The 24,109-nt window shown below is 37.4% G+C and overlaps 1 protein-coding gene across 2 annotated transcripts; it reads right to left on the bottom strand.

Annotated features, from left to right (window-relative positions):
• Window positions 1–2,395: 2,395 nt before the first annotated feature.
• Window positions 2,396–20,423, bottom strand: LOC123538678 (uncharacterized). Of its 2 annotated transcripts, none has more exons than XM_045322967.2 (6): window positions 19,691–20,423; window positions 13,050–13,137; window positions 9,566–9,822; window positions 5,601–6,201; window positions 3,930–4,033; window positions 2,396–3,254 (listed from the first exon to the last, which is right to left on the bottom strand). In XM_045322967.2, exons 2-6 carry the CDS (start codon window positions 13,123–13,125, stop codon window positions 2,964–2,966), a joined length of 1,329 nt encoding a protein of 442 aa, XP_045178902.2. In that variant the 5' UTR covers window positions 13,126–13,137; window positions 19,691–20,423; the 3' UTR covers window positions 2,396–2,963. The 2 variants fall into 2 exon arrangements, with proteins under 2 accessions (XP_045178902.2, XP_045178901.2); XM_045322966.2 differs by lacking the exon at window positions 19,691–20,423 and adding an exon at window positions 17,395–17,515 and having other exon boundaries at window positions 2,397–3,254.
• Window positions 20,424–24,109: the final 3,686 nt, after the last annotated feature.

Below are 24,109 nucleotides of genomic sequence, written 5' to 3'. Positions count from 1 at the left end.
CCCAGTTTTGAGTATGACGTCGTTTTTTCTATTATTTGACATAGTGACCTAGTTTTTCAGCTCATGTGACCCAGTTTTGAACCTGACCTAGATATTATCAAGATAAAAATTCTGACCAATTTTCATGAAGATCCATTGAAAAATATGGTCTCTAGAGAGGTCACAAGGTTTTTCTATTATTTGACCTATTGACCTAGTTTTCGAAGGTACGTGACCCTGTTTTGACCTTTATCTAGATATCATCAAGGTGAACATTCTCACTATTTTCATGAAGATCTCATGAAAAACATGGCCTCTAGAGAGGTCATAAGGTTTTTCTATTTTTATACCTACTGGCCTAGTTTTTGACCGCACTTGACCCAGTTTTGAAACTGACCTAGATATCATCAAGGTGAACATTCAGATCAATTTTCATGAAGATCCATTGAAAAATATGGCCTCTAGAGAGGTCAAAAGATTTTAATAATTTTAGACCTACTGACCTAGTTTTTGACCGCAGTTGACCCAGTTTCAAACTTGACCTAGATATCATCAAGATGAACATTCAGACCAACTTTCATACAGATCCCATGAAAAGTATGGCCTTTAGAGAGGTCACAAGGTTTTTTTATTATTTGACCTACTGACCTAGTTTTTTAAGGCAAGTGACCCAGTTTCAAACTTGATCTAGATATCATCAAGGTGAACATTCTGACCAATTTTTATGGAGATCCATTCACAAGTATGGCCTCTAGAGGGGTCACAAGGTTTTTCTATTTTTAGACCTACTGACCTAGTTTTTGACCGCACATGACCCTGTTTGGAACTTGACCTAGATATCATCAAGATGAACATTCAGACCAATTTTCATACATATCCCATGAAAAATATGGCCTTTAGAGAGGTCACAAAGTTTTTCTATTATCTGACCTACTGACCTAGTTTTTGACGGCACGTGACCCACTTTCGAACTTGACCTAGATATCATCAAGACGAACATTCAGACCAACTTCATACAGATCCCATGAAAAATATGGCCTCTAGAGAGGTCACAAGGTTTTTCTATTATTTGCCCTACTGACCTAGTTTTTGAAGGCACATGACCCACTTTCGAACTTGACCTAGATATCATCAAGGTGAACATTCTGACCAACTTTCATGAAGATCTCATGAAATATATGGCCTCTAGAGAGGTCACAAACTTTTTCTATTTTTAGACCTACTGACCTAGTTTTTGACCGGATGTGACCCAGTTTCGAACTTGACCTAGATATCATCAAGATGAACATTCAGACCAACTTTCATACAGATCCCATGAAAAATATGGCCTTTAGAGAGGTCACAAGGTTTTTCTATTATTTGACCTACTGACCTAGTTTTTGACAGCACGTGACCCAGTTTCGAACTTGATCTAGATATCATCATGGTGAATGTTCTGACCAATTTTCATGAAGATCCCATGAAAAATATGGCCTCTAGAGAGGTCACAAGGTTTTTCTATTTTTAGACCTACTGACCTAGTTTTTGATGGCACTTGACCCAGTTTCAAACTTGATCTAGATATCATCAAGGTGAACATTCTGACCAATTTTTATGGAGATCCATTCACAAGTATGGCCTCTAGAGGGGTCACAAGGTTTTTCTATTTTTAGACCTACTGACCTAGTTTTTGACCGCACATGACCCTGTTTGGAACTTGACCTAGATATCATCAAGATGAACATTCAGACCAATTTTCATACATATCCCATGAAAAATATGGCCTTTAGAGAGGTCACAAAGTTTTTCTATTATCTGACCTACTGACCTAGTTTTTGACGGCACGTGACCCACTTTCGAACTTGACCTAGATATCATCAAGACGAACATTCAGACCAACTTCATACAGATCCCATGAAAAATATGGCCTCTAGAGAGGTCACAAGGTTTTTCTATTATTTGCCCTACTGACCTAGTTTTTGAAGGCACATGACCCACTTTCGAACTTGACCTAGATATCATCAAGGTGAACATTCTGACCAACTTTCATGAAGATCTCATGAAATATATGGCCTCTAGAGAGGTCACAAACTTTTTCTATTTTTAGACCTACTGACCTAGTTTTTGACCGGATGTGACCCAGTTTCGAACTTGACCTAGATATCATCAAGATGAACATTCAGACCAACTTTCATACAGATCCCATGAAAAATATGGCCTTTAGAGAGGTCACAAGGTTTTTCTATTATTTGACCTACTGACCTAGTTTTTGACAGCACGTGACCCAGTTTCGAACTTGATCTAGATATCATCATGGTGAATGTTCTGACCAATTTTCATGAAGATCCCATGAAAAATATGGCCTCTAGAGAGGTCACAAGGTTTTTCTATTTTTAGACCTACTGACCTAGTTTTTGATGGCAATTGACCCAGTTTCGAACTTGACCTAGATATCATCAAGGTGAATGTTCTGACCAATTTTCATGAAGATGTTGTGAAATATATGGCCTCTAGAGAGGTCACAAGGTTTTTCTATTTTTAGACCTACTGACCTAGTTTTTTAAGGCACGTGACCCAGTTTCAAACTTGACCTAGATATCATCAAGGTGAACATTCTGAGCAATTTTCATGAAGATCTTGTGAAATATATGGCCTCTAGAGAGGTCACAAGGTTTTTCTATTTTTAGACCTACTGACCTAGTTTTTGATGGCACGTGACCCAGTTTCGAACTTGACCTAGATATCATCAAGATGAACATTCTGACCAATTTTCATAAAGATCCCATGAAAAATGTGACCTCTAGAGTGGTCACAAGCAGAAGTTTACGGACGGACGCACGGACGGACGCACGGACGACGGACACCGCGCGATCACAAAAGCTCACCTTGTCACTTTGTGACAGGTGAGCTAAAAATGATTTTACAGTTTATGACACATATAGATTTGATTGCAGCAATTTGATTGCATTTTAACATTTCTATAATTTTGATTGCATTTTATGTATTTAAAGCTTTGACTCGAGTCTAACTTTGGGAGAATCTTTACTCATTTTGATTGCTTGGCTAACAGCTTTACAGATCTTGTTCAATGCGTGAAATGGAACTTTCTTGTGGACGGGTAGGTATATCACATGGTCGATCAGATATCGTGCCTCTGTTGGGTAACGTGGATCTAGCTGGGAAACCTGGTCCGTGCCAGACCCTTGTTCTGGTTCAACAATGTTGAGTTGAGTGGCTCCTCGGTAAGCGTCCACACCTAGAGCATTCAGGCAGCTGAGAATGGTGTCTGGACTTTCCTGAACATATAAAGAAAAAGTGTAATTAGTCTCTAGATCTTCCTGATATATGAAGAAATAGATTTCTTTCAGCATAAAATACTTCCTTGAGCTGTTGTTGACCGATAAATTTTTATTGGTATACGGTATTCTAAATTATTCGAAAAAGGTATATCATACAGTATTATGGGAGTCATTCAATTTAGCACTAGTATGGAACACAGCTGTTCAAACTTAACACAAGTATGGAAACAGCAGGTCAATTTATCACATGTATTGGGAACAGCCTTTCAACTTACCACATGTATGGGAAACAGCATGTCAATTTACCACAAGTAATTTTAGGACACTGTCAAGTTAGCACAAGTAATTTTAGTTTACAATACAGCCTGTTAACTTACCACAAGTATAGGAAACAGCTTGTCAACTTACCACAAGTAATCTTAGGATATAGCCTGTCAACTTACTACAAGTAATTTTAGAACACAGCCCGTCAACTTACCACATGTATTGAAAACAGCCTGTCAACTAACCACAAGTAATTTTAGGATATAGACTGTCAACATAACACATGTATGGAAAACAGTCTGCCAACTTATCGAATGTATTTATAGAACACAGCCTGCCAACTTACCACATTTATGGGAAAGAGGTGGTCAAATTACCTTAAGTACGGGAAACAGCTTGTTAACTTACCACTAGTATGGGAAACAGCCAGTAATTGTTGACCTTTGCCTTCATGCCCACAAGTTGAGCTTCCTCTGGTAATCTCATACGTACATACTCAGCTTTAACTTGACCTGAAATAGGTTAATTAATCAATTAAAAAAAAAATCAGCTTCAACTTATTTATCTTACAGTGAACTTCTGAAAAAAGACCTTACTAGCCATAGTTAGTGACTGTAGAGACGACAGTTAAACCCAGATTCCAAACTTGCATCCCACACCCAGAAAACAATTTGCAGGGGTGTTTTTTTTTTTTATTTATTTGGGCCCACTCACTTGTCTTTATGTAACATTTGTTCAGCCAAATCTCTAAACCCTTATAATTTGTCCCAAAACCCACTGTACAGAAATTAGTCATTCTGTACCACTTTCTCCTAAAATGCTGCATATTTATTAACAAGAGGGCCATTGTTGTTCAAAATGTTTTTAATCGGAGATCTCTTTATTTGTATGAAATGGTAACCTTTATACTTTGTAAGATATAGATAAAATAATGGTTTATTAGTTTAATATGATTATACATTTTTTGTTATGAGATATTCAAAAAGTGTAGATGTAGACAGCTGGTTGTAAAAGTTGAGTAAGTTGTATAAATCACTTAAATCATTTAACTTACCACAACTTACTGTATACAGAATGTTTTGAAATCATAGGAAAAATTGTTTACAATACTATAAAGTTTTAAATGTTTTATTAGGCAGTGTGAACTACTATTTATTTGTTTTTGTTGGGATTAACGTAGCACCAACACAACTATAGGTCATATGGCGACTTTCCAGCAGTGGTGGTGGAGGAAGACCCCAGGTTCCCCTCCGTGCATTATTTCATCACGGGCAGGCACCTGGGTAGAACCACCGACCTTCCGTAAGCCAGCTGGATGGCTTCCTCACATGAAGAATTCAACGCCCCAAGTGAGGTTCGAACCCACATCGGTGAGGAGCAAGTGATTTGAAGTCAGCGACCTTAACCACTCGGCCATGGATGCCACGAACTACTATTTAACTCTGGTAAGATAAAACTTACCATCACTATACCATTGGGAACAACTTTTTTTTTGCTTAAATTGAACCATGAATAGTCTAATAAATTACTACATATATCAAATGTTTTACCTAAAATCAATTAATGTTTACAGCAACAAAAACAAGAGCTGTCCATAAGACAGCACACTTGACTTTTCTCAGAGCTTGACACTGAATTAGAGCTTTGCCAGTAAAAGTGGCTTAACTCAATCAAATATATAATCAGAGTTATGGGGATTGTTTCTCCTGGTGTAGACTTTGAAAGTAAATAACTATTTTAAGTTTCAAGCTGAAAGCTTTGGTAGTAACAGAGATTTTTGACTTTTTTAAACACTTTAACAAAAAAAATCTATTTAAAAAGGGGCATAATTCTGTCAAAATTCGAGTCAGAGTTATGGGGGATTGTTTCTCCTGGTGTAGAATTATAGTAAATAACTGTTTTACTGTTCAAGTCAATAGCTTTTATATTAACAGAGATATTTTACTTTATAAAAAAAAAACTTTAACCAATGGAAACGGCGACGCTGGGGCGAGTGCAAATAGCTCTGCATTTTCTTCGAAAAGTCAAGCTAAAAATGTTTTACGGTATCTGACGCACTGAAAATGGAATGATACAAACCTATGTCATAATCAGCTTGACGGAAGTCTTTTAATCTCTTCCTAAGCATGGTAAGTAGAGGTGTACTTGGTCTGTGTTTGATCTTCTTTAACATTTGGTCCGGAAAACCACGCAGCATCTTCATGAACAGAAGCTTGTGATCTAGATTACAACATCGGCAGAGATACATTATGGACTGGCTTACGCAGGGGCACGCAAGGGCTAGATACACTGTTAAACATTTACACGTCTTTTTGAAATATTCCCATCTAGTCTGCATTTCGTAGCCGTCATACAATCCCATCATCTTTGAGAACACAGAATCATCTTTGACTTTTGCTATGGCACCTCCGAAGGCAGTGAAGTATTTGATAACACCAAAACTAAACAACGCCAGGTCCGATCTTGGATCGCCAAGGCGTTCGAAGCCGCAGAATGCTTCCGCACAGTCCTCTATCACAACTAGACCATATTCTTGAGCAGCTTTTATCACAGGGTCCATGTCGCACCACTTCCCAAACACGTGAGCAACAAGAATAGCAACAGTTTTATCAGTGACTAGTCTTGGCAGGAGTTCTACTTTTGGTTCAGTAGTTTCTATACTAACGTCTAATGGCACCACCTGCAAAATCAACAAATTTGGTCGAATGTCTTGTAATAAACAAAAAACAACCAAGAAATACTGATATTCTAAGTTAAAAAGGTCCAAAATTCTGACAAAATGCAAGAGAGAGTTATGATTCTTGAACTACATACTAATCTAATGATTATATACAAGTGTACAAAGTTTCAAAGCTATAGCTCTTATAGAAATCAAGAAAAATGACCAAAGTAAAAAGAATTCAAATTTTCTTAGTATATAAAGGGCCATAATTCAGACAAAATGCATACCAGACTTATGGCTTTTGACCTACTTACTCACCTAATGATGATAAACAAATCCGCAAAGTTTCAAAGCTAGTGTTCTTATAGTATTCAAGTGAAGTGGACCTAAACAAAACTTTTAACCAAGAAATTCAAATTTTCTAGGTAAAAAAATGGCCGTAATTCTGACAAAATACTTTTTAGGTTTTTATCCTACGTAGTCAACTAATGATGATAAACAAATGTGCAAAGTCTCAAAGCTGTAGCTCTTATAGTTTTTGAGAAAAAGTGGACCGAAACAAAAATTTTAACCAACGCTGACCCTGACGCCGACAATCAACTGACGACAATACCTTGTAGATTTTTTTCAAAAATAGACGAGCTAAAGAGTCATACTGAAACATGGGCGGAGCTTAAACACGTAATGACCTCCAGGAGTGATGCAACAACATTTTTACCTCAAAACAATTCTATGTCGCACACAGTTGACTAGAAAAAAAAGACCAACTCCTGCACATTTTTGCATTTGATTTCTATGTATTCAATTAACATTCAAGACATCTGATTTATTAATAAAACAATTATAATATTGCCCTCAATCAATATCTGATTCACTTTTTCCAGGTGGATAAATCTTCATATTGACCTAACTTAAAGGCAATAACTGTACAATATACGTCCATCAAACTCCAGTCCCCAAAAGAAACTAGAACTAGAGATGCTTTTGAGAAAAGCGCATGTCTCCCACAACTGCCCCTATGAAAAATGTCTAGTTTCTCTAGATGGTTTAGACGAGTTATTATTATTATACCAGATTTATATAGCGCCCTTTTCATGATAAACACGTTCAAAGGCGCTTTACAGCAACTGCAGCCACACAGGGCGCGAAATCATCCTCTACTAGTACAGACACAGAGCGATCTGACCAGAGGGACAGAGTGAGACAAAGCCCCCACAGAGAGATCAGAAATCAGATACAGGCTTGTCCGGCTAACTTAGCCTAGCTCGTTGCGAATAGACAGCCTGGTTCTTTAACGTGCCCAGTGTATAGCACTGATACACGCAAGGATTGCCTGGGTTCCTGACCAGTACACCTCTAGCTGGGTGGGAAACACTGAAAAGCATTTCTGAAAATTCCCGAGTAGCTGCCGGGGATCGAACCCCGACCTCAGGATTGGAAGGCCAGTGTGCAAACCACTGAGCTATCCGTCCACCCTGAGTTGATCCAATTAGATGGTCTGGATGAGTGGATCCAATCAGTAATTCAAGGGCCATAAATCAAAAGTGCCTGGGTGGATTTGGCTAGTTATCGAACTTGGCTAAGGTCTTATGGCCAGACACATTTTGTTCAAGTTTGGTGAAGATCGGATGAGAAATGTTCGATTTAGGGTGCGGACAATTGTAAAAAGGCGGATTTTTCGGTAATTCAAGGGCCGTAACTCCAAAATGCCTAGACTGATTTGGCTAGTTATCAAACCTGGCCGAGGTCTCATGGTCAAACACATTTTGTTCCAGTTTGGTGAAGATCAGATGAGAAATGTTCGACTAAGAGTAAAAAGGCCGATTTTTCGATTATTCAAGGGCCGTAACTCCAAAATGCCTAGACCAATTTGGCTAGTTATCGAACTTGGCCGAGGTCTTATAGTCAAACACATTTTGTTCAAGTTTGGTGAAGATCGGATGAGAAATGTTTGAATTAGAGTGCGGACAAGAGTAAAAAGGCCGATTTTTGGTAATTCAAGGGCCATAACTCCAAGACGCCTGGACCGATTTGGCTAGTTATCGAACTTGGCCGAGGTCTTATGGTCAAACACATTTTGTTTAAGTTTGGTGAAAATCGGATGAGAAATGTTCGACTTAGAGTGCGGACAAGCTTTCTGACAGACACACACACAGACTGGAGTAAATCAATATGTCTCCCACACCACTGTGTGGTGGGAGACATAAATATATCCAAAAGTTATAAGAGCTAAAATTCTTTTGACAAAATACAATGTTTATAACTGCTCCTTTTGTTTATCAGAGCTAAAACTTGGTAACCTTCGACAGTTGGGATTTAGATAACTGACTGCTAACTGACTGCTTTGCACATATTCATCCCTAATGTGATTAAGTCATTAACATCAGCGATTTTTTTGGTCACTTTGGGAAAAGGTCCGGTACCAACTGAATTGTGAAAAATTGCTGCATTTTTTTTTCAATTTGGGAATAGTTGGTGTCATTCTGTTTTTCTAATCAACAGTAATAAAAGCCCCAGATAGGCCTGTACTTATCATAAAAATGCAAGCAATCAAATATTTGCAAGTTAGGATCTGTTTTGCATACAAGTCAATAAATTACCAAACCACTTAACAATTAGACCATTTTCCTTTGCCTTTTGGGGAATTTTATATGGAAATTGGGGGGAAGAAATCACTTTTTAAATTGGGAAAAGGTCCTTTTACTTGTACTTTATAAAGAAGGAAAAAAATCTCTGAACATAACAGAGTCCCGAACAAGCTGGAAATTATTGTCCTTGAATTCCAGATAAACATAAAATTGCCAGTGTTTTAAAAAAGACCAAGCAAGTACGCTACGGTTTCATGTTTGGTGCCAAATCTCACAGGATGAGAAAATGTACAGTCAGTCTGGGACTCTTCATTACAGCGTGACAGCTCTACCATTTGAGCTAACTGGCTGTGTACACATATTCATCCCATTTAAGTGATCAAGTCCTACTCAGTGACAAAATCACAAAACTTGAAAATTTGTCCTCAAATTCCAGCGGTAAACAATACATTTTGGAAGCAATGACCAAATAAGCATGCCAAGGTCCCTTGCTGAGTCCCAAATATCACAGGGTGGGGAAATGTACCGTCAGTCAGGGACTCGAACACAGGACCTCTAGCTTACTGGGGCAGTGATCTGCTAAATGAGCACACCAGCTGCCTTACACACAGCTTTCCTATGTGACCAAATTTGTACTGTGACCTATCATAATTTCTGCAAAAGCTTCTCAATCTATCAAGGTATTGCTGATATTTGGCAGCTGATATTTCCAAGCAAAAATTTCAGACAACTATACCACAGAAATAAATGCTGGAAAAATACAAACACTAGAAATTATATGGAAATTAAGATACCTTTAGATTATGATGTTTTACCACGGTCACCATGTCTGGTATATTTATAGCTGACATAATGACCTCTGACCCTGCTGGAAAGTTCATGGCCTTGAGATAAAGGTCAAGGCCACTTCTAACAGAAAGACATGGTAGAACATTGTTTCTATTCCCATCATTAATCCAAAAGGATTTTATGTTCTCAATGACTTTGTCCCGATCTGATCCACATTTCAAACAGTTGGTAGTTGCTTCCACATAGTCATGCCAGTCTGCATCTAAAAATAGAATAATCTAAAAATAGAACACTTCACTTTATTCACTGGAAAAGCATATCACAGAATAACTTTCTTCTTGATATGTACCCCATCATTATCACCACTGTTCCCAAAGAATTGATGAAAAATACAAAATTGCCAGTTAAAACAGCAAAATTAATATTGTTTCATTTTTCAAATTGTGTTTTAATTTTTAGAAAGTATAAAGTGTAATTTCTTCCAGAATCTCTTGTATATTGCATCAGAAAGGCTTCAAAATTTAGTTTACTTTCTTGATGTTCAGTTTGTAGAATCTGCTTATGATGCAAATTTATTCTTTTAGAATTTTAAATTAAGGTTCAATTATTCAAACTAAAAGAAAACAAGGCAGTCTGAAAGACAGCTAAATCCCCCGCCACTGCTATGGATAGTGAAAGGGTAAAACCTTTGATTTTAGCTGTGACCTTGACCTTGAACTGACATGGCTGACTCATGAATTCTGCACAACGTCTTGATGAGGTGATCATTTGACCAAAGTTTCATGAAAATCCTTCAAGGGGTTTAGGAGATACAGAGCTGAAACCTTTGACCTTCAGTTGTGACCTTGACCTTGAGTTGACATGGCTGACTCATGAGTTCTTGATGAGGTAATCATTTGACCCAAGTTTGATGAAAATCCTTCAAGGGGTTAAGGAGATACAGAGTGGACACCAAATGGAAGGCTCAAACCTTTGACCCTTAGTTGTGACCTTGACCTTGAGCTGGCATGGTTGACTCATAATTTCTGCACATCGTTCTGATGAGGTAATCATTTGACCCAAGTTTTTTAAAATTCCTTCAAGGGGTTTAGGAGATATAGAGCGGACACGAAATGGAAGGCTCAAACCTTTGACCTTCAGTTGTGACCTAGACCTTGAGCCGACATGGCTGACTTATAAGTTCTGCACATCGCCTTGATGAGGTAATTGTTTGACCCAAGTTTGATGAAAATCCTTCAAGGGGTTTAGGAGATATAGAGCGGACACAAAATGGAAGGTTCAAACCTTTGACCCTAAGTTGTGACCTTGACCTTGAGCCGGCATGACTGACTCATGGGTTCTGCACATATATGAATTCATGGATTTCAACTTTTGAACATAAAATGAATGGGAATTTTTCTTGTTCTTTGGGATTAAATTTCGTGGATTGACTCAACCACAAAATCCACGAAAATTAGTCCCCCACGAATATTAATGATTTCACAGTTACTGTAGTATCAAACTTTGATAAATCATGGTTAAATCAAATTCTTAATTGATCGAAGCATGCAGAACAACCTTAACAAGTGAATGAAGTATTGCCATGCAATACAAAGTCCCCTACTGGAAGGCACCTAATTTTCTCTACTGCAGTATAACATAATGAACTGATATCTGTCAATGATGTATAAACAATATTGTACTATATATACAATATGTTATAACAAAACACTTGGATTAAAATTTATATATATAAAAACCTACAGTTGTTTTCATATTGAATTTTTTTGGCTGATTATAAAAATGTTATCATGTAAGTTATTTATAGTAACAACAAAGGGAAATTTATCTTTTAAAAAAAAAAAAAAAAAATCTATATAATACAAGTCCACAAGAAACTCTTTACCAGGTAGAGATAGGTCAAAATACACCTAAAAATTGGATGTTACATGCATGGTGTACCACAGAAAAGTGGTCTCGATTTTTCTCTACCGCCAGTAATAAAAAAGTTACAATAAAATCTATTTATAGTAACAACAAAGGGACGTAATTCTAAAAACAAGGGTGCCTCATGGTGGTGAACATTTGGTCCAAGTTACATCAAAATCCCTCCATGCATGAAGAAGAAATGACCTCTAAATATGACCTTGACCTTAGATCTAGGGACCTGATTCTTGCGCATGACATGTTGTCTCATCCAGGGGAATATTTGTGCCAACTGATATCTAAATCCTCTTTGCATGACAAAGTTATAGACCAGACAGGAAAAAAATCCTCTTGACCTTTGATCTCAAAGTGTGACCTTGACATTTAAGCTAGGGTATTGGGTGTTGCGCACGACACGTCGTCTCATCATGGGAAACATTTATGCCAAGTAATATTGTAATCCCTTGATGGATGACAGAGTTCTGGATCGGACAGGGCAAAAACCTTATTGACCTTTGACCTCCAATTGTGACCTTGACCTTTGAGCTAAGGGTCTGGGCTTTGCGCATGACATGTTGTCTCATCATGGGGAACATTTGTGCCAAGTAATATTAAAATCCCTTCATGGATGGCAGAGTTATGGACGGGACAGGAAAAAAACTCTGTTGACCTTTGACCCCCAATTGTGACCTTGACCTTTGAGCTAGGGGCCTGGGATTTGCGCATGACACGTCGTCTCATCATGGGGAACACTTGTGCTAAGTGATATTAAAATTCCTTAATGAATGTCAGAGTTATGGACCGGACACGAAACAGACCCTGTTCATGCTATGTTAACATTTGACTGCTAAGTGTGACCTTGACCTTTGAGCTAGGGATCTGAAAGTTGTGCATGACACATCGTCTTATAATGAGGTACATTTGTGCCAAGTAATATTAAAATCCCTTCATAGATGGGAAAGTTATGGACCGGACAGGAAAAAAGCCTTGTTGACCTTTGACCTCCAATTGTGACCTTGACCTTTAAGCTAGGGGTCCAGGTTTTGCGCATGACACGTCGTCTCCTCATGGGGAACATTTGTGCTAAGTAATATTAAAATCTTTTCATGGATGGGAGAGTTATGGACCGGACAGGAAAAAAGCCCTGTTGACCTTTGACCTCCAATTGTGACCTTGACCTTTGAGCTAGGGGTCCGGGATTTGCGCATGACACATCATCTCATCATGGGGAACATTTGTGCCAAGTAATACTAAAATCCCTTCAAGGATGGGAGAGTTGTGGACCGGACAGGAAAAAAGCCCTGTTGACCTTTGACCTCCAATTGTGACCTTGACCTTTGAGCTAGAGGTCCGGGTTTTGAGCATGACACGTCGTCTCATCATGGGGAACATTTGTGCCAAGTAATATTAAAATCCCTTCATGGATGGCAGAGTTATAGACCGGACACGAAATTGCGGACGGACGGACGGACAGACGGACGGACGGAATGACGGAAAAGTGCATTCCTATAGTCCCCGAAACTGGTTTTCAACCAGTAGGGGACTAATAAATTATTATCAATTGTATTGATATATTAAGCTTACCAATAAAGATGCAGGTGTATGGTACTATAGAGTCCATATTCACAGATTTGGAATCGTCCACATTTTTCCCATTCATCTGACTGAATCCCTGAAAATAACAAGTGAAAGTGTATTGCAGTGGCAATACAGAAGTCCTCTACAGGTGGAAAACATTGTTAGTGTTCGTCCCTTGCAGTTGCTGGCAACAGTGTTAAGACTAAAATGCTTCAAGGCATTTAGGAGCTAAGACTAAAAATGCTTCAAGGCATTTAGGAGCTAAGAACAAAAACTATTCAGTCTGGGGCTCAAGCAAGGCAGGCCCGGATCCAGAAATGTGTGACTCGGGTGGGGGAGGGGGGGGGGGGGGGCGGCACCGGTCTAAAACGAAGATGTCACTACCAAGGCGCATAGCACCAAGAGCGGGTAGGTTTGAGAATGGTGGGGGGGGGGGGGGGCTATGCCCATGTCAGGGAGGTCGGGAGGGAGGGGTCTCCCCCTGGAAATTTTTGAAATACAGGTACGAATAGAGGCCTCTGGTGCATTTATTGGTGGGGGTACTCCTCTCATTTAAAGGGGGCGGGGGGTGTTAAGGGGCTCTTTCCCCAGTCAGGGGTGTAACTGTTTTAAGTTATGTAACCTATTTCAGTTATTTTTTCAAGCATTTTATAACCTGTATACTGGAACAACTGATACGGGGACTCGAAACCGGCATTTATCTTATCTTATGCTGTTGTCCAATCGAAGTGTATGCCGTAGGTTATTCTGCTATTACTCAAACACTTACGCCTTACAGTTTAACTCGTCCTTTCAGTGAAAATCTGGGAAAGCATTAAATTTTGTTGAATTTTTTGTTGAAAACAAAAGTTCTGCCATGAAATTATTGCCTACATCTGTTTTTAAATGGAAAATATCTACATTAATGTTACTTTTCGCCCTGTGAAAATGGCTAAATCTAGACTTGTCTTACCCAGACAGAAAGATGTCGTTTTTTACATGATATTTGCCTTGTTGATTCAGAGTATTTAGAAAAAAAAAATAGGACATATTTTAATGAAAATAGCAAGTCAAAACTGTAAACTGTTGCCTGAAAATATTTGTTTATGATATTGCTCTGTTCTTCACCATTTAAATGCGTGTTAAACCTAGATGATTTTCTGCAGTTTTATCTAAAAGTTCGGAATACTAAATGTAACTTTGTTGTCGGCCTTTTTTAAAAAAAAATTGTTATCTTAATTTAAATACATTGTATTTTTCACACATCAGTTTTAAGATTAAATTTATTAAACTAATTTTTGGAGTTTAAACAACAATTTCGTTTGAAACATTCCCTACGTTCAAGAAGAATGTTTGTTTCTGTATGTAGAAATCTGACATTATAAACAACAATTATAATTATGGCTCTACAAGATTAAGGAAAATGTCAGTTTTCTGTTATTTTCCATTTTTTTTATTCAAATCCAACAAAAATTGGCCCTTTGATAAAGGTTTGAAAGCTCGAGTTAATTCATAATAATTAAGCATATCACCACATGCAGTCGCATGCTGTTTTTGCTTCAGAATCAATTAAGATCAATCTCTGATCATCTAATTATCGCCACTTAACATGTGACTGGTAAACCCTTTGAACAATAAGTGTTATAGCTCCATGATTAACATGAGGTAATATGCTAATTACATGCTAATCGATAGTGGCGAAAACAAAATATCGATCGCTAACGACTGGTTGATATTTACAGGTATGGACGAAAGCATAATACAGATAAATGTATTGATTTATACGGAGTTTCTACTCCCAGTATTAGACCTTCCTGCTGTATAAGTTATAAAATGTAAGTTAACTCAGATAAGTTATTTAAAAAAAGTCTTTTTGCTGTTCTCGCAAAGTGACCTATACAGTGAAATAAGTAGCAATCTGTGGTTAATCAAATTCTCTTTTAGTCTGATCATGACCTGATAAGCATAATGGGATGCTAAGAGTTTTATAGCTTTAAACCTTTTGTGTAAATCTTTATAAGCCTTGCGTAAAATTTTTACAGCATAGCTGGAAAGATAAGGCCTAAAATAAAATATTGTTTGTTTCCCCATCCACGACCGACTCGAAAAAATCGGCGCAACCCGAAAAATTTTATCGCCGAAACCGAAATGAAATTTTTTTTTAATTGGTACAAAAAAACCTGGGACAAAAAATGCATATTTCGAATTAGTTTGAGTACGAAACCGATCTTTTGATCTGTATCGCATTGGCGCAAGTAAGTATTATAGAACAGTCGGTGGTAAAAAGACGCTTGGAGATGACAAATTAGAAAATGGCAGAGCATTCAGTTTGCATCTCCGTAACTATAAAAAATGGAAACACAAATCGTTCGCTGGTTAACAAGAAAATTTGCAAGTTGTTGACGAAGTTGACAATGTGTGACATTGTTGACGAAGCTGTTAGTGATAGAGAAATTGAAACCACAGTAAATGCAGCAATTGATAATAGCCAGTTAAGCGTAAAACTGTCCACCACCGAAAATAGTGAACCCTTTACTATTGACAATGAAGAAACATTGCAACCAAATACCTTAATTATTGTTAACAGGCAAGGAGTGAAAGAAAAATATAGTATGTGCTTCACAAGAATCACTTGGTAATTTTGCAGAAAGGCATTCAGATTGAATACATGTAAACTTGGTACCTATTTAAATTTTAAAGTGTTGGTATTCTCCTTGCAGTTATTCCTACAAATTTCAAAAATAAAAATTTTACCTACCTACCTACCCATACTTCACCTGCTTGGGTCGGGATGGGGAAACAAAGAATATTTTAAGTTTGGCCTAAGAGTTCAAGGATTCAGGAAATAATTGCATTAGTCACATTCAAAATGAGGAATTGGCACAGGAGGGCTTTGTAATATTTTATGATAACTGTAACAAGTTACGAAAATATAAGCAATAACTCAAATGGGTTATAAACTGCGATAACTTGAAACATTTACATCCATGACTGTTCCCTTGAAATTTTTGAAATACAGGCATGAAATGGTGGCCTCTGGTGCATTTTTAGGTCTAAATTTTGAGGTAACGGAGGGTTAATTACTCACCTCTTGATCAGGGGGTGTCAGGGGGTTGTCCCACTGGAAAATTTTTGAAAAATAGGTATGAAATGGTGGCCTCTGGTGTGTTTCTGGGTCTAAATTTTGAAAAAATATTATTCCTTTGCCAAAATAGTAGGATGCATCTTTGATGAGTATAGGTCACTTCTCAGCCAACGAGACCCCTCGGCCCGGCCCTGGATCCAGGCTTGCAAGGGATCCCTCACCTACAGGTCCAAGTGAGCTTACGAGCTGCATACTGGTTGGGAATCATTTTCCGGACAGGACCAGTTTCCGGACACATGTAATATCCGCTTTATTTCTTTGTTATTCATGTAATTGTTTTATCTAGATCATTTAGATGTTTGTTCTTTATGTCTGCAACCAACCACTATTATTATTAGGCTGTATAATGTTTGGGTATTTGATGATAACTCACCTGCGTTTACAAAACATCTTTCTGTCTTAACGGGGCATGAAGATAGCATTGCGCATGCGCAGTAGTTCACAAATGCCGAGGTATCAAGTGGGGAAGAAATAATCAAACTACATAATGGTTGTTTGCTGATAACATGTTCTACTTTTAATTTCACGCTAAACGTTACGTAAGATACAGGGCTGTCGATTTTTGCACTAATTTTATTCTATATCTATTGGAATTGTCAAGAATTCGTATAAGACGAAATCTGAGTTTTTATAGTCAACCTCGGTTTGCTTCCGTAGCTGCTATTGAACGTCGGGTTATGTTTCATGTGCAATTTTGAAGAGATGAATGATAAATAAATGTGTAGAAATAGTTTAATTACTTATTTTGATATCAAATTAAAAACAAAACACCGTCAAAATATTTGTCCGGATACTGGTTTACCTGACGGGAAAAATAACTTATTTTAGTGACCCCATTTGAGGCCCCATGGAACCTATATTTTACGTCACAACGCGATGCTGATTACAACATCGGATTTGGAAGCAGCTGAAGTTTGTGCAGTGTGGGTTTCATTTATGTCAAATATTTTTTTAGGGAATAATGGAGCTGAAATATGAAAATGTGTCCGGAAAATGGTTCCCAACCAGTACACGTATTCTCCAATTTTCAGTAACCAAGTCTACATCTGACCGTTACTAAACCAAGGGGTTCGTAATTTTGAGAGGACGAACATGAAGTGAAACCCGGAAGTATATGGATCTGGAGTAACCTCCGGTCCATGCGGGTAAAATCATTAAAAATGTACCATTTACAAAACATTATAACTTCAGAAAGAATATCATTTTCAAACTAAAACTAATACTCACATGTTTGTTTATAGTTTCACATGCTGAGACACATATTTATTGAATTATTGATTGCTGTCGGTATGCTTCTACAAATGGCGATAAGATCAGGGTTAAATTGAGGGGAAGTAACTTTGCAACGAAAAGATATATCTATCAGGTAACAGCGAGATTCTATTATTCTATGGTGGTAATAGGACTTATACAGCTATATCCTGATTAGTTTTGAATTTATCATCAATAATTCGTTATAGAGTTCAGCAAAACTTTTAGAATATCTTTTTCAAGATCTTGGCAAAAAGAAACATTTCCATGCATTCTTTATTTTTATTTTATTTATTTGTAATAGATCTAGATCTATATTTATTTCTACTTTTTTGGGTAAAATTAGATCTAGATAAAAATTGTTTTTTATATGATCTTGCCCGATTTTAACAATGTGAATATACATTTTTTTTTTGACCAATTGATATACCACTCGTGAAGACCTTTAGAATATGTGTAGGCTGTCGAAACCCTGCTGCGGAGTAAAGCAGGTGATGGTGAAAGTGATCCGATGATAATATTTAGTCAGATAGTAAAGCAGTGTCGATCACGTGCATAATTTTACAGACTTCTATAATACAATATATCTGGGTCAATTGAGTTAAACTGTTTTACCTTACGATATGAACACTGATGAACACATGTAATTCACAATATTTAGTAATCCAGTTTTACTCTATTTTGCCTACGGTCCAGAGAAAATTTTCACGTCTCGCTTGTTACTGGTTTATACGTGTCGTGTAGTTTTGCTAATATTTTGCCACGTTTTGTTCGTGCGCACATTTGAATAAAAACACGTGCGTAGCCAAACATTAAAATAGGGTATGATATGAGCCGCACCATGAGAAAACCAACATAGTGCGTTTGCGGCCAGCATGGATCAAGACCAGCCTGCAGAATCCATACTGTTCGCTTTCAAACCCTATTGCAATTAGAGAAACTGTTAGCGACCAGCATGGATCCTGACCAGACTTGGATCCTGACCAGACTGCGCGGATGCTGGTCTGGATCCATGCTGGTCGCAAACGCACTATGTTGGTTTTCTCATGGCGCGGCTCATATATGTCCAGGCTTTCATTTGCATGAACATTGTGTATGTAACGGGTTGGAATTGCGTGCCTATAAATTAATGTACATGTTGCAACATATGTGTACTGTATAACTCTTTATGCATTGGTGGATTTTTGATAAGTTGACACAAATTTTTACCATGATATTAGCTAAAGTTGAATATTCGTGTTTTGTGTATAATTTCTTTATACTTCAACGGATATTCAAATAACTTTGCAGAAAGAATCTATACAATTGGTCGACTGGATTCAAAGGCCAAGATGTCACAAAGGTCAAATATTTTAGATAGTTTTCTTGTTCGGGCTATATATGTTTTATATATGGATGGATATGCACTTTCACTGGCGCAAACATTCACTACAGCAAGGCAATGTAGCTTGTGTTGTCTATTCATAAGGCCTTAAATAAAATATTTCCCGTCCCACTACTCGAACAATTCGCCCCTACCCAAAATAGTTTATGAATTATGAAAGCATTGATCACTTTAATCGTATATAGTTATACGTTTTGTTTTTGTTTTTTTTTTGTTTGTTTTTTTTTTAAAATATATCATGAAGCTTACATATATAAATAAAACACAGAGCTGTTTCTGGCTGGTGTTGTTTGAAGGAGGCGGATTGAATGAGTTTATATCACTCATTTATGTTCACTGGAAGAAAAGAATTGTACCAAGATGTTCTCCAAGCCTTTCTACTTACCAGCATATACTCAAACTTCAATAGCATGGTTTGAGGGAGTGGAAAACAAAGACATTTTAAGGATGGCATAAAACTTCAAATATACAGATGGATGATAATTTCCAATTTCATTTCATTGTCTATGTAACAGAAGGGGACTTTGTATATTGTCTGACAAACAACCTTCACTTATTTGATTTATCATGATATACTCATATGTCAGGCTGTCGAAACCCTGCTGCGGAGTAAAGCAGGTGATGGTGAAAGTGATCCGGTGATAATATTTAGTCAGATAGTAAAGCAGTGTCAATCACGTGCATAATTTTACAGACTTCTATAATACAATATATCTGGGTCAATATGAACTGCTCGTTTTGTCATTATATATACATGTAATAAAGCTAAAACTTTAAACAAGTATGCCTTAAAAGTGTTTCAAACAGGGTAGTACTTCCATAAATGAATAATAAGTTATGAAGTAATTATTACACTCTAATTCTATTTTATGGAAAAATAACCCTTACCTTTTTGTTGAAAGTAGTCGTATTACTTCTTCCCTCTGGAACTGTTTCCCCCTTTTTTTTCAAGTCTTATATTAATTGCACTTGTAGCTAGTCCAGAGATACTTTGTAGTTAGAAATTCTGGTTCGTAATATTAGTATTTTATCTTCTCTGCCACAATCTTGTCCCTCAGAAAGGCGATATCACAAGCTTCTCCTGTATATTCCTAAAGACGTACCGGTTTCTTGATTGTAGAGGCAACGTGTATATCTAGATACCTTGAACAGTCACCCGAAAGTCAACAACTTTGTTTTCCCCTTCAAATCGCGAGTATACTCTTTTAGAGTGAGGCGATTACTGATGATGATGATGATGATGGTGGTGGTGGTGGTGATGATGATGAAAAGCGGATGAACGTGTCTTTAAGGCGTTGTAGTCCTGCGTCGTACACCTAACGTTCACGTAACTCTACAGTTTTCTATCCGCACTGTTCTTACGTCATATGTCCCCTCTGAGTTTCCATATGTTAAAGTCCTGTACTTGGAGTAAACGAATTTCAGAACCTGTCGCTATCAAGAATTGTGCCTATAGTTTTATTTTAAAGTCAAATAAATGTTTCATCAATCAAATTGTATGTGTTTTAGCCAATTTAATACGCAGTATACATAAATTGTAAAAGTAGGGAAGTTTGAATTTTGTTTATATTATATGCATCGTCCTTCAAAAGTCGGAAGTCAAATATAACACAATATAACACAATACACTGTTCATATCCGACAAGTCACAAGTTTATAGTTAAATGTTCTTTCGTTAACAAACCAGCCTGTATCCTTGTATATATATATATATATATATATATATATATATGTATGTATGTACATGCTTTGTATCCTTAATGGCCTTACTTTATTGACTCGCGGTACACCAAATAATTCATTTAACCAATGGCTTGTGACAAAATCAATATTGAATTGAAAAAATCCTCTTTACGAAATATCAAATTTCACCAAAATGCGGTTTATTTAGATAAGAATAGCCTTTATGTCCTATTTTTACAATATGCTAATTCTTTTTTATTGGATGACTTTTTCAAATATATAAAGTTTAAGCATATATATTAACTTATGATAAATGTTAAAATAATAGATTATGGTATTACGGAAAGTGGAATTTCAAGGACAGACCTAGTATCTGTCTAATACGGTACATGAACATGACTCGCGCGTTTTGCGAGCCTTTTTAAATCGTTTATAAACAGTACACGTACCACTGTACGCTAGAATTGACAAGAAATATATATTTCTTTCTTTTTATGCGGTAAACAAAATACCATTTTCAGTTTCGAAATTACCTCTATAGGCCAACATCAAGGACTGAATTCTGCAGGGATACGGTTTACACACAACAATTGAAATGAGCCGCGCCATGGGAAAACCAACATAGTGCTTTTGCGACCAGCATGGATCCAGACTAGCCTGCGCATCCGCGCAGTCTGATCAAGATCCATGCTGTTCGCTAACGGTTTCTCTAATTGCAATAGGTTTTGAAAGCGAACTGCGCAGTCTGGTCTGGATCCACGCTGGTCGCAAATGCACTATGCTGGTTTTCTCATGGCGCGGCTCAAATGTGTAATCATACCCGTATTCGATTATGATTGGTAAGTAGCTGTGTCGTGGTAAATCAGTTTTACTTGATTGTTCGATAAAAATTGTTTCTTTGGTTTCTTTGATATTTTAACGAAACAATGAAATCTGTACAAAGATCCTTTGGAAGCATAGAATTGAATTCACAGCCCGGCGGGATCAGATTCAAGTCCCAGCCAGCTCTGGGTTGAGTATGCGATTGTCTAGCCGCATTGAGTTCGTTATTCAAGGAACAGCAGAAAAATGAATTCACAGCCGGGTTCGAATCTCCCCATCCAGTTTTGAGCTGGGTAAGGCGAATATCCATCCAGAGGTGAATACACAACAGTTCTGAATTGGGAATTCACGGCACATGAGAAAAATGAATTCACACCAAGGATCGAATCCAAGTCTGAGATCGGTATTCACGATGCATCAGAAAAAAATCATAGCTGGGTCCGAATCATCCACCCAGCTCTGCGTTGGGTATTCAAATAATTCATGGCGAAGATCCAGCCAGACTGGATTACACAGCTAGCTCTGAGTTTATTATTCACTGCATATCAGAAAATAAATTCACAGCCAGATTCGAATCCCAAGCCAGGTCTGAGTTATAGGTATTCAAATTATTCATGACGAATATCCTGCCACAGGTGAATACATAGCTTTTTCTTAGATCGATATTCAAGGTACATCAGAAAAAAATGAATTCACAGCCAGGTTCGAATACCTAGCCAGCTTTGTGTTCAGTATTCAGATTATCATGGCAAATATCCTGCTAGACAGGAATACATCGCCAACTCTGAGTTTGTTATTTTAAGTACAGCAGAAAAATGAATTTACAGTGGGGTTCGAGTCCCCATCCAGCTCTGAGTTACGTATTCAAGTTATCTAATATGAATCATAATCCTGTCAGAGGTGAATACACAGCTAGCTCTGAGTTAATCTTTGCTTGTCACGGAAGAGTAGAAAAATTAATTCTCAGCCGGATTAAAATCCTCAGCCAACCCTGAGTTGGGTATTCAAACAATAATTCAAGGCGAATATCCAGCCAATGGTAAATATTTCGTCAATTATAGTAAAACAGAAAAGAAAGATGGAGTAATATATTACAGAGTTTCGTAATATTAGTGGGAAGATAGTGCAAGATACAGAATTCCAATTCCAGAAGCCTCCCTGGTTCTTTAGCTGCCTAGTGTAAAGCATCCATACACGGGACTCTTATCCCAATGCTAGTAACTTTTAGTTGGAGGAGCGAGGACTCGAACTCACGACCGCCGTTTCGTAGCCAGACAGTGTTACAGACACTGGACCAATGCGTCTGATCTGCATGCACATCTTCTGACAGAACAGGTGTGATAATGATAATTTATAACTGGTTGCATTTCATTCTAGAGAAGTTTCATGCTTACATTTAAACACGACAACATGTGTGATGTCGAAGATAATATATGAAGAAAAGAAAAAACAGCAACAAATATGCGTCATTTTAGGGAAGCAGATCATCATTGATTAATATTTCAATACGATATTGCAACACCATTGTTGTATCTATTATTTGTTACCCTTATATTACTTCCTTGGGATACCAGTTATTATGGAAAGCTGTTGTTACAGAATGTGATATACTTTTAACCTTTACCCTGCTAATGGCAAGTGATTCTGCCTTTGCCACCAGTGCAAGACCAAGATCAGACTGCACCACCTCTGTGCAGTCTGATCATGGTCTTCACTGTTCGCTATTCAGTCAGTAAATTTTCATTGAACACCCCTTTGAATAATAAATGATACTGCCCAAATTGAATGATAGGCCGGTCCATTTTAGAAATTCAGCATGGTAAAGGTTAAATACGAAGATCTTATCAGAAGTGATTTTGTTTGTATGAATCACAGAAAGATTTGAAATTTTGACTTTAAATCTGAATTTCTTCCTCAGTTTTGGCACTGACGCCAAAATATCCGTTGATTTCTCTTACAGCGCCGCTCGAGAACAATACAGAACGAGCAAAATTCATCAAATTGACACTTCTCAGTGAGAGCAATAACACTACAGTCAGTTGCACTCACATTTGCCGTGAAGGGTACTCAGTGACCAATATTCAGTGAGTAGCTTGCACAGAACATTGAACACTACTTAGTGAGTAGGACTAACAGCGATGCGAACATAACTCATTTAGCAGTCCTCACAGCGCCGTAAACACAACCACAAGCAAGCCCAAAATTCTATTCCTGCCGCCACAAAAGCACTAGCGACCAGAAGTCTAACCCTAGACGTCCGATAACAGAGTGCATGCTCTGCGAACTAGCTATATATACTAATGTCCCAAAGTACTCACATGTACATTTTAGCCAGGGTACCACACGTATCATAATAAGGGGGCGCTTGATCCTTGTTAACAAACTTTTTTCTCCTGTTAAATGACGATGCAAGAATACCCATTTCATGTATATATGAACCACTAGAAGCTAGATGGAATACTACAGCCGTATTTACATTTCATATAATTCATAGTGTTTCGTGGTTTCCTATAATCTTCGAACAATCCTAAGTTATCTCGTTTAATATATAATCTATAGGAGAGATCGCCGTGACGTCACGCGTTAACATCTGTTTATCTGGGCCCAGTTGTTCGAAACTTTAACAGGCGATTAAGCTAACGGTTGATTAACTTTTAGAGTTATTTTTCGACATTTTAGAAGACTTAGAAAAACAAATGTATGAGTTAAGAATTATGAACTTTGAAAAATCTTTACAATAAAATCAAAACATCATACTAGATTCTCCCATCAAGACTAGTGTTTTGAATCATAATTTAACCA

Source organism: Mercenaria mercenaria, chromosome 18 (assembly GCF_021730395.1).
Source record: "Mercenaria mercenaria strain notata chromosome 18, MADL_Memer_1, whole genome shotgun sequence".
NCBI lineage: Eukaryota > Metazoa > Mollusca > Bivalvia > Venerida > Veneridae > Mercenaria > Mercenaria mercenaria.
The sequence above is the reverse complement of the archived record's forward strand: the minus strand, read 5'-3'. Positions and strand labels throughout refer to the sequence as shown.